The sequence below is a fragment of the Dasypus novemcinctus genome, chromosome 3 (assembly GCF_030445035.2).
Source record: "Dasypus novemcinctus isolate mDasNov1 chromosome 3, mDasNov1.1.hap2, whole genome shotgun sequence".
Lineage (NCBI taxonomy): Eukaryota > Metazoa > Chordata > Mammalia > Cingulata > Dasypodidae > Dasypus > Dasypus novemcinctus.
Window position 1 is genome coordinate 173,160,464 of NC_080675.1, and position 20,611 is coordinate 173,181,074.

Genomic DNA, 20,611 nt, shown 5'->3' on the forward strand with positions numbered 1-20,611 from the left:
ATATATCTGTTCTACCAACCAAAAACCAATCTACCTCAACTAGCTTCAATCCTCTACCATGCCCACAAAGATAACTTGAAACTTTGTCAGACGCCTGTGTGAAAGTTAGAGCTACGTCTATAGCATTCCTCTAAACTGGTTATAAGCCTGTCTAAATAGAAAAATGGTGTAACAACCCATGCTGGACCCTAATGAACTCTACTTCCTTAAATACTCATAGTTCATAATTAATCATCCATTCTTCAATATGGATCAGGTTCAATCAAGCTCTTATCATTCACAAATAGCAACTTCTATTTATTAAACACCTAGCATATGCCAGACACCGTGTTAGAAGCACTTGAGGTAAACCATCTTCACCAAATCCTAAGAAGTAGGTGTTACTCCATTTTAACAACAGAAAAGCGTGACTCAGAAGGTAATTTGTGTAAGGTAAATTACAGCTAGTGAATAAGAGTGGCTTCCAATTCTTTCTGACCCCAAGCTTCATCTTCTGTAGCATACCATCCCAAGCTACTTTTTCTTTACTCTCTTTTTTCTTCTTCTGTTTTTGTTAGTCAGAACCTCCTATCTGCTTGTCTTCAGTTTCCTGGAACCTCACCTTTGTTTAAATTCCTTTAAGACCACCAGTGCAGGTCTTAGCTACCAGAGGCCAGTGCCTTGAGACCTGAATCATGCAGGCCTTAAAACTTATCTAGGACTTCGCTGCTCCGGGAGCTCATTAAAAATGTACCCTGGGTCCCACCCCAGAACTTGTGAATCAGAAACTGCAGTTTAACAAAATCCCCAGGTTGTTTGTATGCACATCAAGCTTGAGAAGCACATATCTAGAAAAACTTTTGGTTTCCTACGTCAAGCTTCTGATAAATCCCCTTACTATGTCCCCCCAAAACATTCCTTAGTGATTATTCTTCCCTTGACTTAGAAGACGGAGATTAAATACCCAAGAGGAAAAAAAGAGACACCAATTAAACCCAGGTAGCAAGGTGAGCTATACAGAACATTTCCCAAAAAGTCTGGACTCTGAAAACACTGGATTTAGTGTGTGCTGGGGCCAGGGTGGGGGAATACCAGAGAAGCAAAGTAACCAGGAACAAATAGGAATATTTAAAAAAGAGTGGCATGGATTGTGATAATAGTTTCAGGGAAACTGACAGCCAGAACAGCTAAAACCTTTTGAAAAATACTCAAGAAAACCAAGGGACTTTGTAAACTCTTTCTAAGCAAAAATAAAGGCAGCTAGGGCCTGCTGTTTGGGGCAGATATAGAAGGGGAGACAGGAAGGTACTGGAGGATAAAGAACATTACTGGGTCACTTAGAATTGGAATATGAACTGGAGTTTTATAAATTTTAAATTTAGTGAAGTTAGTAACTGCTTTGTTATATATGAATGTACACGAGAATATCTCTATTCTTAACAGTTCAGAAAAATTATAAATAAATACATATACAGTGAGAAAGAGACCATACAAATAATAATGCAACAGGGGCAAAGTGCCAACAATAGGAGAATGTGGATAAAGGGAAGAGTTTTCTATATAATTTGTTTTTCATTTTTATAAATTCTGTAAATTTGAAATTATTTCCAAATAAAAAGTTATTTAAAAAAAAAAAAAAAAAGACAGGAAGGAAAACTAGTTAATTCCCTTTGGCTTTCCATGCCTCTTTCAAGGCAAGTGATCTCACCAGAAAAGAAAAATCAAGCCCAAGTAATAGGGACTTGAATCCCCAGGGGAGATGATAGTAATTGAGTACCGTTAGAGTCTCTGCCCGTGAGAGGAAATAGTCTTTTTTAAACAAGTTTCCAAAAGCCTCGAAAACATCTGTACAGATATTTGTAGACAAAAGTTCTGCCTTCCTAACCAAGCATACCAAGGGCCATCCTTACCACCCCACACCAGAGATAATGAGTGCAACAGGTGGCAGAGAACAGGTGATCAGTGCTTGTTAACTACTACTGAAAGAAAGGAACGATTATAGCACTTAGAGCTGCCAGTATGCTTACTAAGGCTATATCCTTTCTTTTCAAGGTTATTCAATTTAAGGACATAATGCTTAGACACAATTCAGACTTAGGGGAAGAATCCTAGGTTACAATCCTCTCCCCACTGCTCATCACCAAAACAGATGTTTAGGGACTTACTGTGGACTTGCTTCATCAAATCTGTGACAATACTCCTTACGCTAGTTTCAAAAAACCTTCTTCAAAGGGAACTAAACATATGAAATAGATACAGGCTAGAGAGCTACTCTGGTTAAGGATGAACAGAGTGGAAGTTCCCCTGCCCTGACCAAGCCTCCCCAGAATCTTTTGGCATCCTCAGAGCCACTGAAATATATTCCTGCATCCAAGTAAAGGAGCTGGAAAGAGTACCTTGCTGGACACTATCCACATAGAAAAACGGGGAAGAGTTTGGACTATGGCTCAGAAAGGGACAATGCCATCCCTCAGAGAAGGAAGATCAATCAGGTGCCCTAGAATTAACACACCTGAGATAATTCATTTTCCTGCAATACTGAATTGGAAGGGGCCAAGGATATAGTATGAGCCTGACTAGAAGAGACAGGGAAGATAAGAAAGCATCAGGAGGTTTAGGATTTTCTGGCTGGTTTGATGTTTTTTTTTCTTTTCTTAAAGATTTATTTTATTTATCCCTGCCCCCCCCCCCCCGTTGTTTGAGCTCACTGTTTTCTGTTCGTCTTCTTTTTAGGAGGCACTGGAAACTGAACCTGAGACCTCCCATGTGGTAGGTGGGCACCCAAATGCTTGAGCCACATCAGATTCCCTAATGTTTCCTTTAACCTGCAGAAGGTACCAAGTTTCTGGCGACTGTCACCCGTGGACAGAAGCCCTAAAATGACCTAATTGTCCCTCTATAGGACAGTATCTCACAGGGCCTGGTCTGAGAACGGATCAAAGGAGAGAAAGTGGCAGAGACTATGGGCTCCTGGAGAAGGTGGGATCTAGTTTTAGGAAATGGAACCTGTCTTGCTCCCAGCTCAGCTCATAAGACCACATGCTCCCTATGTACAGTTGCTGAGTGGGCAGCACCAATTCCCAGCAGGAGGGGAGGAAGCAATAGTTAACAATGGCTCATTCCCTGGGCTTGCTCTCTTCTTCCTAACTCAAAACAGTAAGTAAATGGAAAAGTACTCTCTCTAACCAAACAACCTGAAATCCAGGTCCCTTATGCTACAGGCCTCTCTACCACAGGACAGAGCGTCAGGAAGATTAGATGCCAGGCATTAATCTAGATGGCTTGAGGGGTGGGTTGAGTCAGCTAGCCTCTTAGCTCTGCTTCTGTCCTGACCTTTATAACTCAGGGACTACAGAGAGTCTGAGATTTACCAAGTACCTCCAGCCCTGGTGGCCAAGTGTCCAGCAAATCTGCATCTTCCAGAGGCAACTAAGAAAGAAAGTGTGCTTTTTGTGGAGCAGAGGCACCCAACCCCACTCACATGCTGGCAGACATTAGCAGCAGTACAGACAGCTCTTATAGAAGTCACAGGGAGGAGAGGACCTGGCAGAGTGTTCCAACTCATTAATGCTACCTCAGAGGGTACAGGAGGCGAAATCAGCAGTAATATTTTTAGACTGATTGTTAACTTTCTCCACTTTCACCCTTCTATATGCCAGCTCCTGTGGGTTTTTGAGCTGAGTCACTGCTCAAATTTTCTGTACCCTTCCCCAAGAGTACAAAGGTATCTAGAGCCTGATGGCAGCAGCAGGAATGGTGGCAAAGGCTTCCTGACATGGGATGCTTGAGTTCAGCTGGGACAGAAACCAGGCCCAAAGTAGCAGAGCTATATGTTATCTAACAGGCATAGCTGAGAGAAAAATATAGCACAGAAGCCATTATTTCTAGCCTTGGATATAAAGTTTCATACCTGGAACCCTTTCTTCTCTCCCTGTCCTTGGTCTAGGATGCTTGCTCAGGATCTATCTGAAGTCATTAGAGGTGGGGAACAGGGGAAGGCAGAACCTAACCCAGGTATGAAAACAGACAGTTCTTCCTCTGTAATCCCAAACCCACAACTCTACATCATATCCTAAATCAGATGGTGACCGTTTGAATCTGAACTCCCCTACTGATTCTGGGTCCCGCAAGTCTAAGATGGTACCAAACATACCCCTTCTCCCCAGTGTGACTGCCAATCTTGCTCTTTGGATGGGTTCCACTGCCTGCAAAGACGACATATCCAAGTCCCATGTAAGCTCAAAGCACGCCAATCTGTGCCTGTACCCAACTATCTCCAACTCCTTTCTCATCTGTAAGGCACCCCATTATCACACTGCTTCCCTGGTTCTCCCTCCTCTCTGCAGTGAAAGCTGTTCCTAGAATAGACTACTGGATTCCATGATAGGACTCATGTTCCAGTGTATGATAAAAACTATATAAATGCATCAGCATGCCCTAGAGCTATAGGGGCCCAGATATACTGATCCTTGAAGAATCTGTCCATCCAGTTGATTAGCACAAGTAGGAGGGAGACTTTGTCTGAACTCTGTATTTTAAAAACACCCAGGATTAACACAGTGGCTCAGCAATCATCATTCATTCAACAAATATTTATTAAACCACCAATGAGCCAGGCACTGTGCTACATGTGGGGAATACAGTAGGGGAAACCTGGGCAGTCTAGGTAGACTTGCATGAGATCTTGGTTGGGTCCAGGAAGTTCATGTACCACATAAGATGGACTCAATCCTATTCTGAACATTGCTTCAGAAAGGCTGTTTAGTAGAGGCTGGAAGTATATCAGCAGCAGAAGCAAAATGCTAAAGACTCCTCTCTCATCCCAGGTTATTTTAACTGGCAGACCAATGGGGAGCCTGGAAGTGAGAAAAGAGAGCACACAGGGGATATTCCATTAACTGGTTAGCAGTGGGGAGAAACCAGAGAAGATGAACAGGTTACTCTTCAAGGAACTCCTAAAGGGGAGTGGAAGGAAACAGGACATGTCTTCTGACATCTTTGCATTGAGCATCTGGTCTGCTCACTGGGCTTCTGTACAAGGTATTCACTAGGAGCCCCTGTTTCGAGGTTCCCAAAGTATATTCGCAGAATCACCCCATTTTCCTGCTGAGTAATGCCGCATGAAAGGGTCACAAGGAGGAAGGCAGGAAGACAAGTCCAGCAGGTGGTACAGTTTATGAGTTGAAACTCAGGGGTAGAGAGGGAGTCAGAATTGTCTGTTGTGTGTATTGGTGTTTAGGGATGTGAGCAAAAGAACACCTCAACTCTGGCTCAATAGTCCCTTAGATTGTCTACAGATGGCCCACCTTAAATAAGACATTTTGTCCAACATGTTAGGGTTCCACTGAAAGGAACATATGTATAATAGAAAATATAAGAGTTTTGGAACCAAAGAATTCCTGGTCTGCCAACAGTGTGTCACTTTTGATACTTCAAAACCTCTATGATCCTATTTCCTCATCTGTAAGATAGAAATAATAATAGTATGTATATCACAGGGCTGTGTTAAGCACAAAAATCACACGAAGTACTTAGCATAAGGAGTTGATAAACGGTGGCTTTTAGTCACCCCACCTCCCATTCTAGGATATTGAGGACAGTTTCCATAGCTCTGCTGGTTCCATTATAGGAATTACACAGAGCAAGCAGGATAAAGGTAGCTCTGGACACATGCCTTTAGGGTATTAGAGAAAAACCCATTTCTAACATTCATTCTGCCTTGAATGGTTTCCTCTCTAGCAAGATAAATAGCCTTAAGGTAGGTGCAGTCTACAAGAGAGGGATCCTACAAAGTGCCACATCCAAACCAATGTTGGCTCAAGGACAGACCCTTCCCTAGGGTCTTCCTGCAGCTTCTGCAGTCAGTGAAATCTGTACATTTCATGCTGACAACCCGTAGAAAGGCTGTCCCAATGCAAAAAATCCTTAAGTCCCAAACACAGCAACTATCACGCTGATTTTGGTATGCTTGCACATCTGATCTCTCGATAGTCACAGATTTTTATGGGCAATAACTTTATCTTATACACTGATATACCTCCAGAGCCTAAGACAGTACCTGGCAAACAACCAGTTAATGTTTGCTGAATGAATTTAGCCAAGATTTTCAGTCAAGAGTCCTCCCATCTCTAAACTTGCTCCCCAAATACTCTGAGTGGTAAAAGATGGTCAGCTGTGAAGCCACAGCTGCCTGGGGAAATAAGTCACCAAGCAGAAGAGTAAGCTTGCGTTCTGGGTCCCACATAGGCTTCTGTAAGAATAACTCCCAGACAGCTTCATGTCCTGGGAGACCAAGTCAGAAACTGTTCTTTGACCCCTAGCTCTGCCCTGGAGGAGCAGCACAGTGCCAAGAGCTGGTGAAATATCACCTCTCTCTTTGAGGAAACTGAGCTAGTCTGACTTCAGATGGGAAGGCAGTGTAGGCACTGGAATGTGGGCTGCATGTTCCCGCATTGCTGGCAAGGGTGCATGATCTGGCGCTGCAGCTGGCTGGTGGGAGGGCTGTGTCCTACTCCAAGGAGGCGGTATCCTCCTGTGGGTCTTATATGGCGGCCCAGAGCTCAGGGAAATAGAGGTGGCCGTCACCAAGGCTCTAAAGGACAACATGGTGATTAGGGATGGGTGTGTCCTCAACCCTGAGAAAGGAAGACATATCCACACTAACCCTGCTCACAGCCAGATCATGCTGCTCCGGCAACCTCTGGTCTCTATGAAATCGAGGGTCACAGACCAGCCCCTCCCTGATTCACAAAAGCATGTTATACTTACCACTGAAGTGCTTGGGATGGAAGGTAGAGAAGAAAATCCATCCCCATTTCAGGGAAAAACAGCTTCAGGCACAGGTATCTCAGGTGGTGGTAAAGTTGGGGAAATCATGGCCGAACCCTAAGCTATTTATTTTACAACCTAATTTCACAGTAACTTTTGGGCTAAGCTCTCCAAGCCCCAAATCAGGCTGACTTGCATTTCTATGGGCCCACTGCTGTAATACATTTCAGAAGTATTCTTTGTAGCTAAGTGAAACCAGAGTTATAGAAGGGTGACACGCCAACCTAATACCAAAGCTGGGGGCCCATCTCCTATGACGGCTCCTCAGATACAGTGGGAGTGAGGATAGAACAAGGTCAGCTTCACAGGCTACACACGTTGGCTTCAAAGTGTCACACAAAAGAAACTACCAGGGCTTCCAAGCCAAGATCTCCATGCACAGGAGACCAAACCTTGACACCACAACTTCCTTGCCCAGGAAAACAAGGCAGTTACCATGCTTTCTGATAAAAACTGAATGAGCTGAAGGCTAGTACTTCAAGAAACCCTATCTCAACCCAGAGGCAATTACTTAAGGCAATGGAACAGAGAATGGAATTCTTCTCCACTCACATCCAAATAAAAAAAATCCAATTGCTCTTTGCACCACCACCAAATTAAATGGCATTTTACCAAAACAACTGGGCATTACAACATCAAACAGACACAGGAGTCCCAGGCTCTGCAAAGCAGAGTGAAAAAAGACCTGCGCCAAACAGGGTGGAGGCCAGAGAAATCAACAAGACAGTACCTTACTGCCATGTCTGCCGACTACTGGAGCAGGGGAGGCAAAGTGAGGGTGGCAGGCTCAGTGTATTCCACGGTCAGACCCTGCTTATACTACCTTTCCACATTCCTACAGTATCTGTTGCCAATATTCTTTTTTATTGAGGTATAATTTACATAAATTAAAATATGCAGATTTCATCTATGTCTATAGATCTTTTTCTTTTTAAAAAATGATTTATTACCCTCCACCCTCCCTGCCTTGTTGTTTGCACTCACTGTCTGCTCTCTGTTCTATAATATTTCTTAAGTTCACATTTCTTCCTGAATACTCCAAGACTCAGGACCGGCCTAACCTTCTCCCTTATATCATAAGAGGGAGTAAGTAGGCAGTGGGGAGGTGTGAGCAGAAGCAGTTCATTGGGTTGCCAAGTACCCCCCTTCAATCTGTTCCCATCAAATCCCACCAAAAAGACAAAAGGGGAGTGGCTCTTCCTTCCTCACCTGGGTACTCTTAACATAAATAAAGAAAAAAAACCACACAAAACAAAACCTCTGTATCCAGGAGGGACCCCACCCAGATGACCCAGCTACCCCTTTGCAGAATCAATTCTCTTAACCTTATGTTAATTACAATATCTCAGCATTACCCAGCCTAAACCCAAGTGAAAATTCCTTACCTGCTATGATTCTGGGACCACGTATCCTTCATATATAGCCACCTAGTTTTAAAAGCCACTGAAAAATGGAATCTAGACATCCAGTGATCAGCCCCTTAAGTCCCCTCCCCCACCTAAAAGTGTTTTTGCTACATCATCTCCAAGACAGGCCTGAGCATCAGGGGTTAGCTGGATCTTTTCTGAATAAGGCTGTCACCTTGGGGACCCTTTTCAGGGCCACTCCAGGTGCAGACTAACAACTCCAGGGAATTTATCAGGGTAAGTAGAAAACCATGCCTATCTTTATGAACAACCCATCTGTCCTGCCACACTCACAGCCAGCATTTCCATCTCTTACAAAACAGCTCCATGTTGTGTATGGGAAGTGGAGGTATGGGGCAGGAGGGTCAATGCAAAGGGGAACAGAACAACTGTTGCTGTGGATATCTTCACTCATCAACTCATACAGCCCCCTCCCCAGTCAACTCATTCTCTGCCACTCACCTGAATGTGTGCTGCTCTGGGCTGAGGAATCTGAGTCCTGGGTGCTCCAGGGTCTGTCCCAGCCTGTCAGACTGAGAGACTGCAGGCCAAGGCACAAGTCGTTTGCATCTGGGAGGCCACGGGAAGATTCTTGCGCAGAGGTGGGGAAAAGCATCCTGCTTGTAACTGTTTCTTCAGAGTCCTGGAAGTCTGCTTTGGACAGGAGGGCAGATAGCAGAAATCTCAGTGTTAAGACCTGTTTTCTCCAATATTATTAATAATAAATATTATTAATAGTTTGCCCAGGCTCAGGGACCAGACATCCAAGCTAGCTGGATGCTGCAGCCGCTGCCACTGCACTTTTGGGGGCGGCGGAGCAAAAGCAGTTGCCATACAGGCCCCCTCCCCACACACACCCCTATCCCGTCTGCATTACAGACTGGGCCAGCATGTGATCAGGCTGCTGATGCTTCCCGCTGCCAGTGACATCAGCCGGCTGAGCCGTGCAATAGAGAGCGGCATCATCCCTCACAGAACGGGGGAGGAGCAGAAGCCGACGACAGGGAGGAGACTTGGCTCCCAGGGAAAAGATAGCACAACAGCTACTTGGAATAGTCTGGGTGCAGTGCCGGTAAGTCAGGGTGGTGAGGCAGCGCCCTCCTGTCTCCAGCAATGGTGGCCAAGTGGTCTTCAGGCACAACAGAAGTCCTCTCTGCCGATAGCAATGCCAAAGCAGCCAAACTGCCTGCTTGTGTAGCTCTGCCCTCATTCCCCCCTCCCCTGCCTTTCCCTCTTCCCAGCTCTCCACCCCCAAACCCAAAAACACTCTAGTCCTGGACTCTCTCCAGCTGCTGGCTCTAGCCCTGGTTTTGCAGCCCAGTGCAAAGCTTCACAATCCTGCTAGCAAAAATCTATGTGCTCCAAGTGGTCCACAAGCAGCAGTTTGACACAGCAGTGTTTACCACTGAGGAATGGAGTAACCTTCAGAAAAACACCGTGCACCTGGACCTAGGGAACAACACTTCATGCTCTAGGCTTGTCTGGAGCAGCTCATCACAAAGAAAAGGGGTCAGTTTTGGCAGTGGGAAGGGCAGTAGCCAGGCAGCTCTAGAAGCCCTGTGCCATCTTGTAGGACACGGCCCTCAACCCACATGCCAGAGTAAGACCTGCCCTGGTAGGATAATCCCTATTCCTAAGCTCCCTCACTCCAACAGGATAGGCACTAGTCAGGAGCAGACATATCAGGTCTAGCTCCTCTTCTCTCTCTTGCAACTGCAGGTACAGACCAAACAAGCACTCTCAAAACCATATCTGACAGACCAAAATAAGACAAACCGTCTCAGAAGAACTGTTATGCTTTATCAACAACAGTGATCAGGAGCTCATGTCACCTGCTTCTGCCAATACTCTCTCTTGAATTCTAGGAGGCCCGCAATACCTGCCAACTTGTGGGGGACCACTGATGCCTTTAGCTGCCTTCTCAGGGGTGCTGCCCAGGACCAAGGTCCTATTTCTGTGGCCACTCTTAGCTCCAGCAACAAAGCCAAAGAAAGTCCAGCTCTGCCCAGGGCTTCTGAAGCCTCTACCTCTTCTCCAATGTACATTTTCTTATGTAACCCCCAGTCACTGGGCTTCCTCCCCAGAAAGGGGGATGGGGCAAAAGTCCCTGCCTCAGCAGGCAGGCTCCTCACACCTGAATTCGACTAGTCATGTGCCACCCTGCTTGCTCCCTCCTTGTTGCAAGGAGAAGGAACCAGATACAGGGTACCCTATGTCCATAGGCACTGAGGCATAGCCCAGAGGAGAAAATGGTCAGTGTGTGGTAGGGACTCCCTCCCTTCGGAGGCTTTTTTAGGAGCTTTGTTGCTGCGTCATCCATCCACGTTATTCCTGGCTGCAGATACCCTGCATATTCCTTGTCTGTGTTTATGTCAAAGCCTTGCTCACCTCTGCACAGGCTGAGCGAGAACCTACCCGTGCTGGTGCTGCCCCCACCCCAGGCCATACCCTTCCTCACACTGAGTATACACTTTAAAAAGAGCCATATGCATTAATTATTAAAACACAGTGGCTTCCTTTAAAAACATCCAAATTTAAACATCCATTCCACTCCCCAAACCAGGAAACTATGTAGTTCCTTCAGTATCTAAAACTAGCCTTTTCTTCCCCCCCTTCTGAAATCAGGGCATCTGTGTATATGGCTACCCCACATCCCAGGCAGAGAGAATCTATCTAATCATCAACTATACTCTGGTTATTTAGAAGTGTAGCTGGGCAGACAGCCACATCAGCATCACCAAAAGCTTGTTACAAATGCACAATCTTAGGCTGCTGTCAATCTGTATTTTAACAAAATTTCCAGTTAATACAAATGCAATTAATAGGTATGCCCATGAAAGTTTGAGCAGTAATGATTGATCTATACAATGACCGCACCCTTCCTCACTCCAAGCAGGTCTGTTTAACCCCTCCAGGAGCAAATGGCTACAAGCACCCAGGGGCTTGGGGATGTAAACACAGTACAATTCTACCCTCAGTTACAGCACCCTGCCACAATAACACCTTTATTCCTATGCAGACACTCCTTATAGCACTGTTTCTTCCAGGTAAAGACTTTTCTTACCATTGCAGGATTCTTTCACTAGATCCAAAAATCAGCGGAGTCCATACTTACTAAACCCTCAGGGTGGTATGCTGGAGAAAATCATGTAACTTTGAAAATCAGCTAGACTGCGCTTTGCTCCCCAGATATGCCACTGTGTGATCTCAAACAAGTTACTCAGCCTTTCTGAGTCTCTTTTCATCTATCTAAGTGGCAAAAGCAGTCAGTTTACAGGTGTTTTGTAAGGATTAAGTAAAGCATTTCGTACATTTAATGAAAGGCATACAGTAAGTATGTTATCAGTAGAGTGACCACGTAACTTATTAACCAAACCAGGACACTTCTGAGAGAGAAAGAGGGCAAATAACAATCATACTAGGTTATCAAGCTTTAAAAAAAAGACTGTTGTCAAGCAAATTGGTATGCATCTAAGTGGCAGCCATTCACGTCCAGGAACATTTTATGAAAAAACCTCCTTCCTTATAGTTTCTGTATCCTCATCTCTCTCCAGACTTACCCATCCCACTCTCCACCTCCTCACTCTGTATTGAAAGGAAGTTTGACAAGTAAACTGTCAACACAGGCTACCATATAGTACGTCAAGAGGTCTAATAAATACAGACTGATTTTACTGAGCAAAAGCCCACCTTTGCTTTTCAAACACATCTGATGCTGGACAGGTACTTGGCCCTTTTTAATGGGAGTTACTTTTTATAATTCTTTGTTAAGCACCAAGCAGACACTCAGAAGATACTAAAAGCTGGTGACCAACAAAAGATGAAATCACAATTCTCATTTAAGGAAATCTATTTGAACAATATCTCAGCTTAAATGCTTTCTCCCACAAGTTTCTTTTATAAACACCTACACAAAGTTTCCAATTTAAGTTTCTTAATTTAGTTCAAAATTTTATTTTTCAGATTAAAAAAAAATTTATCACCCCTCCCCCAATGTTTTACACTCGCTGTCTGTTGTGTGTTCTTCTGTGTCTGCTTGTCTTTTCTTTAGACGGCACCAGGAACCAATCCTGGGACATACTGGAGTGGGAGAGAGGTGCTCAATCTCTTGTTCCTTGGTTCAAAATTTCAAAATCATTCCCCATTGAAAATATCTGTTATCTTCTCTATAGTTAATCTCCCAAACATTCCAGCAGCTGCACAACTCAAGGAAATAAGCAAACTGATCCAAAGTTCAAAGTCTGCCATAGTCTAAAAAGAAGCAGTTCCTGGCAGGCTTAAAATGCATTTGGGAAAGCTAGGGACTCAGCTCCAAAGCTCCTACTATTATAGCCTCAATTCATACCTTTTCCATTCTCCAAGTGCTAAGAACCTCTGGCCTCTGATAATGCCACCAAAACTTAGCAGAAAATTGCTCGGTATTCTGTACAACTATCATTCTTGAGCACCTGACAAACAGGGAAGACAAGAAAAGAATAATGTGTTCAGGCCCCCACTTGTAAAACCATCAAGGCAAAGTGTCATACAGGCTCCATCATACAAGGTGCATGGGGACTGCAAGAAGTCAGTCGAGGTCCTTGGCTTCACCAAAAAGGGCTTCACAGAGCATATGTCTCACAAGCTAATCCTCAAAAAAAAAAAAAGAGGTGTAGTTTTGAGCAGGTGACAGAAGGGAAGGGGAAAAAGGCAAGCAAGATGTGTTATGGCTAGTCAAGCAAGGCAGAACTGAGGCCAAAATATCAAACTGATACTTGGGGCAGGCAGTGAGGAACCTTGCACTCAAATGGGAAATATTCTGCTAGAGGGCCCAAGATGAACCAGAGATCAGAGCAAAGGAGGCCAGGGATGAGAAGGAGCAGAGAGAAAGCAAGAGGACAGAGAAACAGTGGAAATAGGAGGAACTGGGAGGAGGGAAATATGTTAAATGACATAGGCAGACTACAAAGGTGCATTTGTACCATGATTATAATCGAAAATATGTTGATGGACAATGCTGGTAAAGGAATACAGAAAAATATGAACAGCTAATGCGTGAAGGTAGTAGGCTGCTAATGAATTTATTTTCTTCTATTATCATACACATTATAACAATACAAAATAAAACCTGTCCTGACCTTTCCTTGTGCTCTCTAGACTTTAAACGTACTATTATAGTTAGTATAACAATCATATTCGATGAGCTCTTTTTACAAAATATTTACTTAACTCCCAAATTCCAGTCCCTGGTGGTAATGGGGCCAGGACACCAATCATCTGTCCCATCAGATAAATTCCTTTATTTAAATCACTGAGCTATTTAACAGTCAGCTGAGGCTGTTTAAGTCAATGATTTATGATTCTTCTTAAAGTTTTAACAAGCTCATAAAGTAGCATTTCTAAGAATGTATTTCAAAAAAGACAGTTTGGATACAATTTTCCTCCCCCAAATCAAGAAAAGCAAAATGCTAATTTTGGGGAGCAGATGTAGCTTGAGTGGATGAGTGCCTGTTTCCCATGTATGAAATCCCAGGTTCAATTCCCAGTACCTCCTTTAAAAAAAAAAAAAAAAGACCTAGTTTTGAGAAGTCAATTATGGCAGATCTAAGGATAAAGAACAAACTTAAGATAACAGACATGTGGAAAGATCATTTCAATTGCTGTTTGCATTATGGCCCTTAATCCATTCATGCAAGGGTATACCTCTAGAGTAATGCTTCTCAAACTTTAATGTGCATATAAATCATTTGGAAATCTTGTTTTAAAAAAAAAAAAAAAAAAAAAAAAAAAAGGACTGATTCACTGGGTCTGGGATAGGCCCCAGAATTTGTATTTCTAAAAACTTCCAGGGGATGTCAATGCTACTAGTCTGCTACCACATCATGAGTAGTAAGAGTTTAAAATGTTTTTTCTTACCCAGATTTTTTCCTCCAGTCAATTCAATCTATGCTTACTCAACACTACTTTCTTCACAGTGTTTTACTTTTCTAAACAAGTACCTTCAATGGTCCCTCTTGTCTCTGAGATCAAAGCCAATCTTCATATCCTGGTTTACATTAACTTTCTCACACTCTTCACCAAACAAAAAAGGTTAAATCTAAGTTCATCACAGCTCTCAGAAAGCATACAGTCTAGAGAACAATTTATTGCTAATCTGTGCCCAAATAAGTTAAAGAATAAATTCAGAAGAATGCATGATGGCTACAATATTCAAGGAAAGCTTCCACACTTCAGCTATTCATTAAATTGTCTTATTACAGATTAAGATAGAATTAGATTTATTTTGTACTTAACCATTATAAAAATATCATTGGATTATTTTAGTCTTGACTGCTCTTAATAATCTTAAGACGAATTCTGAACCTCTCATCAGAAACCATGGAGGAAAGAAGAAAAGTGATATGATGTATTTAAGGTACTGAAAGAAAAAAACGCCAGCCAAGAATTTTGTATCCAGCAAAGCTGTCCTTCAAAAATGCAGGTGAGTTCCAAGTCTTCACAAACAAAAACTGATAAAATATGTTACCAAAAGACTAGAATTACACGAGACACTAAAGGGAGTGCTGCAGCCTGAAAGGAATAAGCAAGGGCTACAGACTTGGAGAAGAGTGTAGAGATGAAGGTTAGGAAAAATAAATTAAAAGGTTAAAAGACAGACAACAGTATGATACGACAACAGAAAGCAAAAGAACAAAATGGGTGAAGTAAGTAATTCTTTTACAATAATAACATTGAACATTAACGATTTGAACTCCCCAATTAAAAGATATAGGTTGACAGAATGGATAAAAAATATATAAGCCATCTATATGTTGTCTACAAGAGACTCACTTTATTTTTTTAATTTTCTTTTAAATGTTAAATTCAAAAAATATGAGGTCCCCATATACTCCCCACCCCTTCCATCCCACCCCTCCCACATCAACAACCTCTTCCATCATCGTGGCCCATCAACCGCATCTGGAGAATACATTCTGGAGCACCGCTGCACCACAAGGACAGTGGCCCACATTGTAGTCCACACTCTCCCCCAGTTCACCCAGTGGGCCACAGCAGGACACACAATGTCCAGCATCCATCCCTGCAGCACCACCCAGGACAACTCCAAATCCTGAAAATGCCTCCATACCATATCTCTTCTTCCGAAGAGACTCACTTTAGACATAAGACACAACCAGGTTAAAAGTGAAAGGCTGGAAAAAGATATTCCATGCCAACAGTAACACAAAAAGAGCTGGAGTAGTGCTACCAATCGCAGACAACATATATTTTAAATGCAAAACTAAGGGGTGAGGATGGTAATTATATATTAATAAAAGGGGTAATTCACCAAGAAGAAGTAACTATATTAAATATTTATGAACCTGAGTGCCCCAAGATACATGAGGCACACAATAGCAAAGCTGAAGGGAGAAAGAGATGTCTATACAATAACAGTTGGAGACTTCAATATACCACTCTCCATATTGGATAGAACATCTGGACAGAGGATATAAACAGAAAGCTTAAATAATATAATAAATGAAATAGTCTTAACAGACATCTATAGAGCACTGCACCCCAAAACAGCAGAATATACATTCTTTTCAAGTGCTCATGGATTGTTCTCCAAAATAGACCACAAGCTGCACAAGCTGGGTTCATAAGACAAGTCTCAAATTTTAAAAATTTAAATTATACAAAAAACTTTCTCTGATCATAATGGAATGAAGCTGGAAATCAGTAATGGACAGAAAAAGAAAAAGTCATAAATATATGGCAATTAAGCAACATAGTCTTAAATAATCAGTGAGTCAAATTAGAAATTGCAAGAAAAGTCAGTAAATATCTTGAGATGAATGAAAATGAGAAACATAACAAAACCTGTGGGACACCGCAAAAGTAATACTGAGAAGGAAACTTATAGCCCTTAATGCTGACGTTAAAAAAGAAGAGCTAAAATTGAAGATCTAGCTGCACAACTGAAGGAATTAGCAAACTATTTCCAAACCAAGTTGAAGGAAAGAAATAGTAAAGATCAGAGCAGAAATAAAGGAAACTGAGACCAAAAAATATAGAATAAACCAAGTTAATCCTTTGAGAAGAGCAATAAAATTGACAAGCCCTCAGCTAAACTGACAAAAAAGGAGAAGACACAAATAAAATCAGAAATGAGACCCACGGATATGAGAGCTCGTAAGAGGATACTATGAACTGTATGCCAAAAAATCTAGATAATGTAGACAAGATGGACAAATTCCTAGAAACATGAACCACCTACACTACCCTAGAAGAAATAGAAGACCTCAACAAACCAATCACAAATGAAGAGACTGAAAGTCATCAAAAGCTTCCCAAAGATGAAAAGCCCAGGACTAGATGGCGTCACAGGTAAATTCTACCAATCATTCAAGACAAACTATTATCAATCTTGCTCAAGCTCTTCCAAAAAACTGAACAGGAAAGAATGCTACCAAACACATTCTATGAAGTCAACATGACCCTAATACCAAGATTATGTTGAGTAAAGCAAGCCAGACACAAAAGGACAAATATGGTATGACTGCCCTATTATTAACTAAATAGGTTATATAAACTCATGGAATTAATAATTAGTGTATAGGTTACCAGATAATAGAATGAGGGTAGAAAATAGAAAGTTGAGGGTTAATCTGTGTAGAACTGGTTAAAAGGTTGTTTGTAAATCTTTAAAAATGAATGGAAATGGTGAGAGCACATCATGGTGTTTGTGACTACCAGAGCTATTATACAGGTATGACAGTGGCTGAAAGAAAGCGTAAGGACATTTATATTACTAGAAAGAAAGCTAAAAAATGTAACATGGGACTGTTAATGTAGTGAAACCTCATGTAAAATACACATATGGGTGATATTGCCTATATAAGACTGTTTTTATAAAATACAAATAAACTAGAGAGAAGGAAACAGTAGCAGCTGCACATGGATGGCAGGAGAAGCGTAGAGAGACAAGAGGTGATGAGGTTTTTGGTTTTTTTTTTGGTAATATTATTACTGGAATAATGAAAATGCTCTAAAAATGATTGAAGTGATGAATGCATAACTCTGTGATTATACTGAATACCACTGATTGTACACTTTAGATGGATTTATGCTTTATTTACATGTATCAATAAAATTGATTCATTAAAAATGAATTCTGTAAGTTATTCCAAAATGATTTCTCTATTTCCTAAAATAAATATTAATGTATACATTTAAATTTTAAAATGAAGTTATATATCATGCTAACGTATTAGAAGAATCAACACTATAAAGAAGTTAATTCCTACCAAATTGATTTAGAAAGCCAATTCAACCCCAATCATAATACCTGCCTTCAAGCAATTCAATAGGGAACACTAATTTTTTAAAAGCAAATGGTATTGGAACAATGCAATATTCATCTGGGGGGAAAACGAACCTTTACTCTCTACCTCACACCATACACAAACATTAATATTAATCAGAAACCTAAAAGTAAAAGCTAATAAAGTTATCTAAGAAAACAGAATATTGTCATCATTTGCAGGGGCAGGGGGAGATAGTGTAGAGAAGCAAGATTTCTTATGCAGGACACAAAAAGGCACAATCAGAGAAAATTCTGATAAACTGGGTTTCCTCAAATTAAAAACTTCTGCTCATCAAGGCACCATTAAGAAAATGAGGAAGCAAGCCACAAAATGGGAGAAAACATCCACAACTGCATCTGACAAATGGCTAGTAACTTGAGTAAATAAGAAATCCTAAAACTAAAATCAAAACACCAATTTTTTAAAAAAGAAGAAAATCTAAAAAAGGCAATTCACAAAGATAGATAAATGGCCAATAAGTACTTGAAAAAGTTCCCAACATCATTAGTCAAAGAAAAGAAAGTTAAAGCCACAATGATATTACTACATATCCATCAGAAGGCTAAAATTAAAATCTGCTCTGCCATCTTCATCAAATTTGGTGTTGTCAATCAAGAATTTTCATACATTATTGTAAGATAGTACAACCACTTTATACAATTAAAACTACACATCCTATGACCTAGTGTATAAGTCAGGGTTCTCTAGGGAAACAGAACCTACAGGGATATTTATAAATAGTAAGAGATTTTATAAAACTGTCTCATGCAACTATGGGGATGCACAAGTACAGATTTCAAAGGCCAGGCTGTAAGTCAGGGGCTCAGATGAAGGCTCTCATTGAATTCCCCATGGACACTGGCTATCTCAAGTAAAGGCAGGGATTCTCTCTCTGAACACTGAAATCACTTCTCCTTTTAAGGCCTTCAACTTATTGGATTATACATCACTCACTGCTGATGGCAATCTCCTTAGCTGATTGTAGATGCCATCAGCCATACATACAATCAACTCACAGATGATTAAAGTCCATGAAGTACCCTGTATTACAGTTAGCCCAGGGCTTGACTGACCAACAACTGAGCATCAGTACTTAGCCGGAAGTGACACATTAGCCTAACTATCACACGTAGAAATTTTACTCCTACATATTTAACCAAGGGGAATGAAAATATACCTCTAAAAAAGATATGTACAAGTGGGGGGACTTCCAGGAAGATGGTGGAGGAGGGAGCAGCAGGGCTCAGCCCTCTTCCAAAAACAGCAAGTAGATGGGCAGAAACTGTCTAAGACTACTTACTGTTCTGGGGTTCTGGAGACCAGGGGAGTACTGTGCGATACCCCAAGAGCAGGATGGGGAGATTGAGAAATTGCAGCAAAAACTGAGTGAATTGCTGCTGTGGCAGAGGCTGGTGTCCATTCTCCACCTCAAGGCTAGTAGCCTTGCGAATGTCAGTGACTGGCTGCTGCAGACAGAAGGGTATGGAAGTCTTCTTCCCCAGGAAGAAGGGGGCAACAGCCTAGAGACGAGCATAGCTTCTGACAGACGAGAGTTTGGACTGCTGGACCTGGTTCTGAATTGCAGGTCTACCCTGCATGAAAGATGGATTCCTAAGGCCATTGTTTCAACGCTGCTCTGTGGACACTGAAACAAAAAACAAACAAAAACACTCCCTCCTATGGCTGTGGAGAAAGGCTTTCTAAAGAGAGCCACCTGCTGGGTAGGCCAGGAAAGTGCACCTTTTGAGAGTCGAAAGGGGTGGGGGTGGGAAGAAGGCTTTCCGGCATCTTTCCTGTCCTCTCCCTAGGAACCTTTGGAACTGCGGTCTATGTGCCATTCATGGGTCCCTGGCCCTGCTTTGATCAAACATAGGCAATTCTAAACGTCTAAAATAACATGAACCAAGAGTAAAAGAAGAGCCTTAAGAAAAAGCAAATCAATAATAAAACCCTAGGCATGAGAGAAAAACTATCAGAGTAAACTCATGAAGATAATCAGATGCCTAGACATCAGTGAAAAATTACAAGCCATACTAAGAAACAGGAAGGTATGGTCTGGTCAAAGGAACAAATTAAAAAGTTGGAGGGGATACAGAATTTGAAACACTAATCAAAGATGTTCAAACAAATCTCCTAAGTCAATTCAGGAAGATGAAGTAAAATAAGGCTAAAGAGACGAAGGATATTAAGACAACAATGGGTGAGCATAAAGAAAAATTCAAAATCATGCAAAAAAATTAACTAAAGGAATGAAAAATACACTAGATGGGAAGTGGATGTGGCTCAAGCAATTGGGCTCCCATCTACCATATGGGAGGCCCTGGGTAGACAGGAGCCTCCTGGTGAAGGCAAGCTGGCTCATGCCAGAGACAGATGGCGCAGCAAGACAACACAACAGGGAGGCGGACTTGGCCCAGTGGTTGGGGCATCCATCTACCACATGGGAGGTCCGCAGTGCAAACCCTGGGCCTTCTTGACCTGTGTGGAGTTGGCCTACGTACAGTGCTGATGTGCGCAAGGAGTGCTGTGCCACGCAGGGGTGCCCCCTGTGAAGGGGAGCCCCGTGCACAAGGAGTGTGCCCCTTAAGGAGAGCTGCCCAGAGCGAAAGAAAGTTCAGCCTGCCCAGGAATGGCACTGCACGCACAGAGAGCTGATGCAACAAGATGATGCAACAAAAAGAAACACAGATTGTCGGTGCCGCTGACAACAACAGAAGTGGACAAAGAAGAGCATGCAGCAAACAGACACAGAGAACAGACAACTGGGGGGGGGGGGGGGGAAGGGGAGAGAAATAAATAAATAAATCTTAAAAAAAAAAAAAAAAGACAACACAACAAAGGGAGACATAGAGGAGAGACATTAAAAGATGCAGCAGACCAGGGAGCTGAGGTGGCTTAAGAGATTGAGTGCCTCTCTCCATATCAGAGGTCCCAGGATCAGTTTCTGGTGCCTCTTAAAGAGAAAAGAGAAGACAAGCAGACAGAGAAGAATGCACAGGAAATGGACACAGAGAGCAGAGAGCAAGCACAGGCAGCAAGGATGGGGGAAATAAATAAAAATAAACCTTTAAA

General features: G+C 42.2%; 1 protein-coding gene across 5 annotated transcripts in view; it reads right to left on the reverse strand.

The window, feature by feature from the left end:
• CPEB1 (cytoplasmic polyadenylation element binding protein 1) overlaps positions 1 to 20,611 on the reverse strand; it is a 167,478-nt gene that overhangs the window by 23,397 nt on the left and 123,470 nt on the right. For 3 of the 5 annotated variants that reach the window (XM_004472071.5, XM_012530488.4, XM_012530490.4), the window contains one exon: positions 8,676 to 8,864. In XM_004472071.5, coding sequence (XP_004472128.1) covers positions 8,676 to 8,864 — 189 coding nt within the window. Of the gene's footprint in view, positions 1 to 8,675; positions 8,868 to 20,611 lie in introns of all 5 variants that reach the window. The other 2 variants (XM_058294735.2, XM_058294736.2) reach the window with 1 other exon arrangement.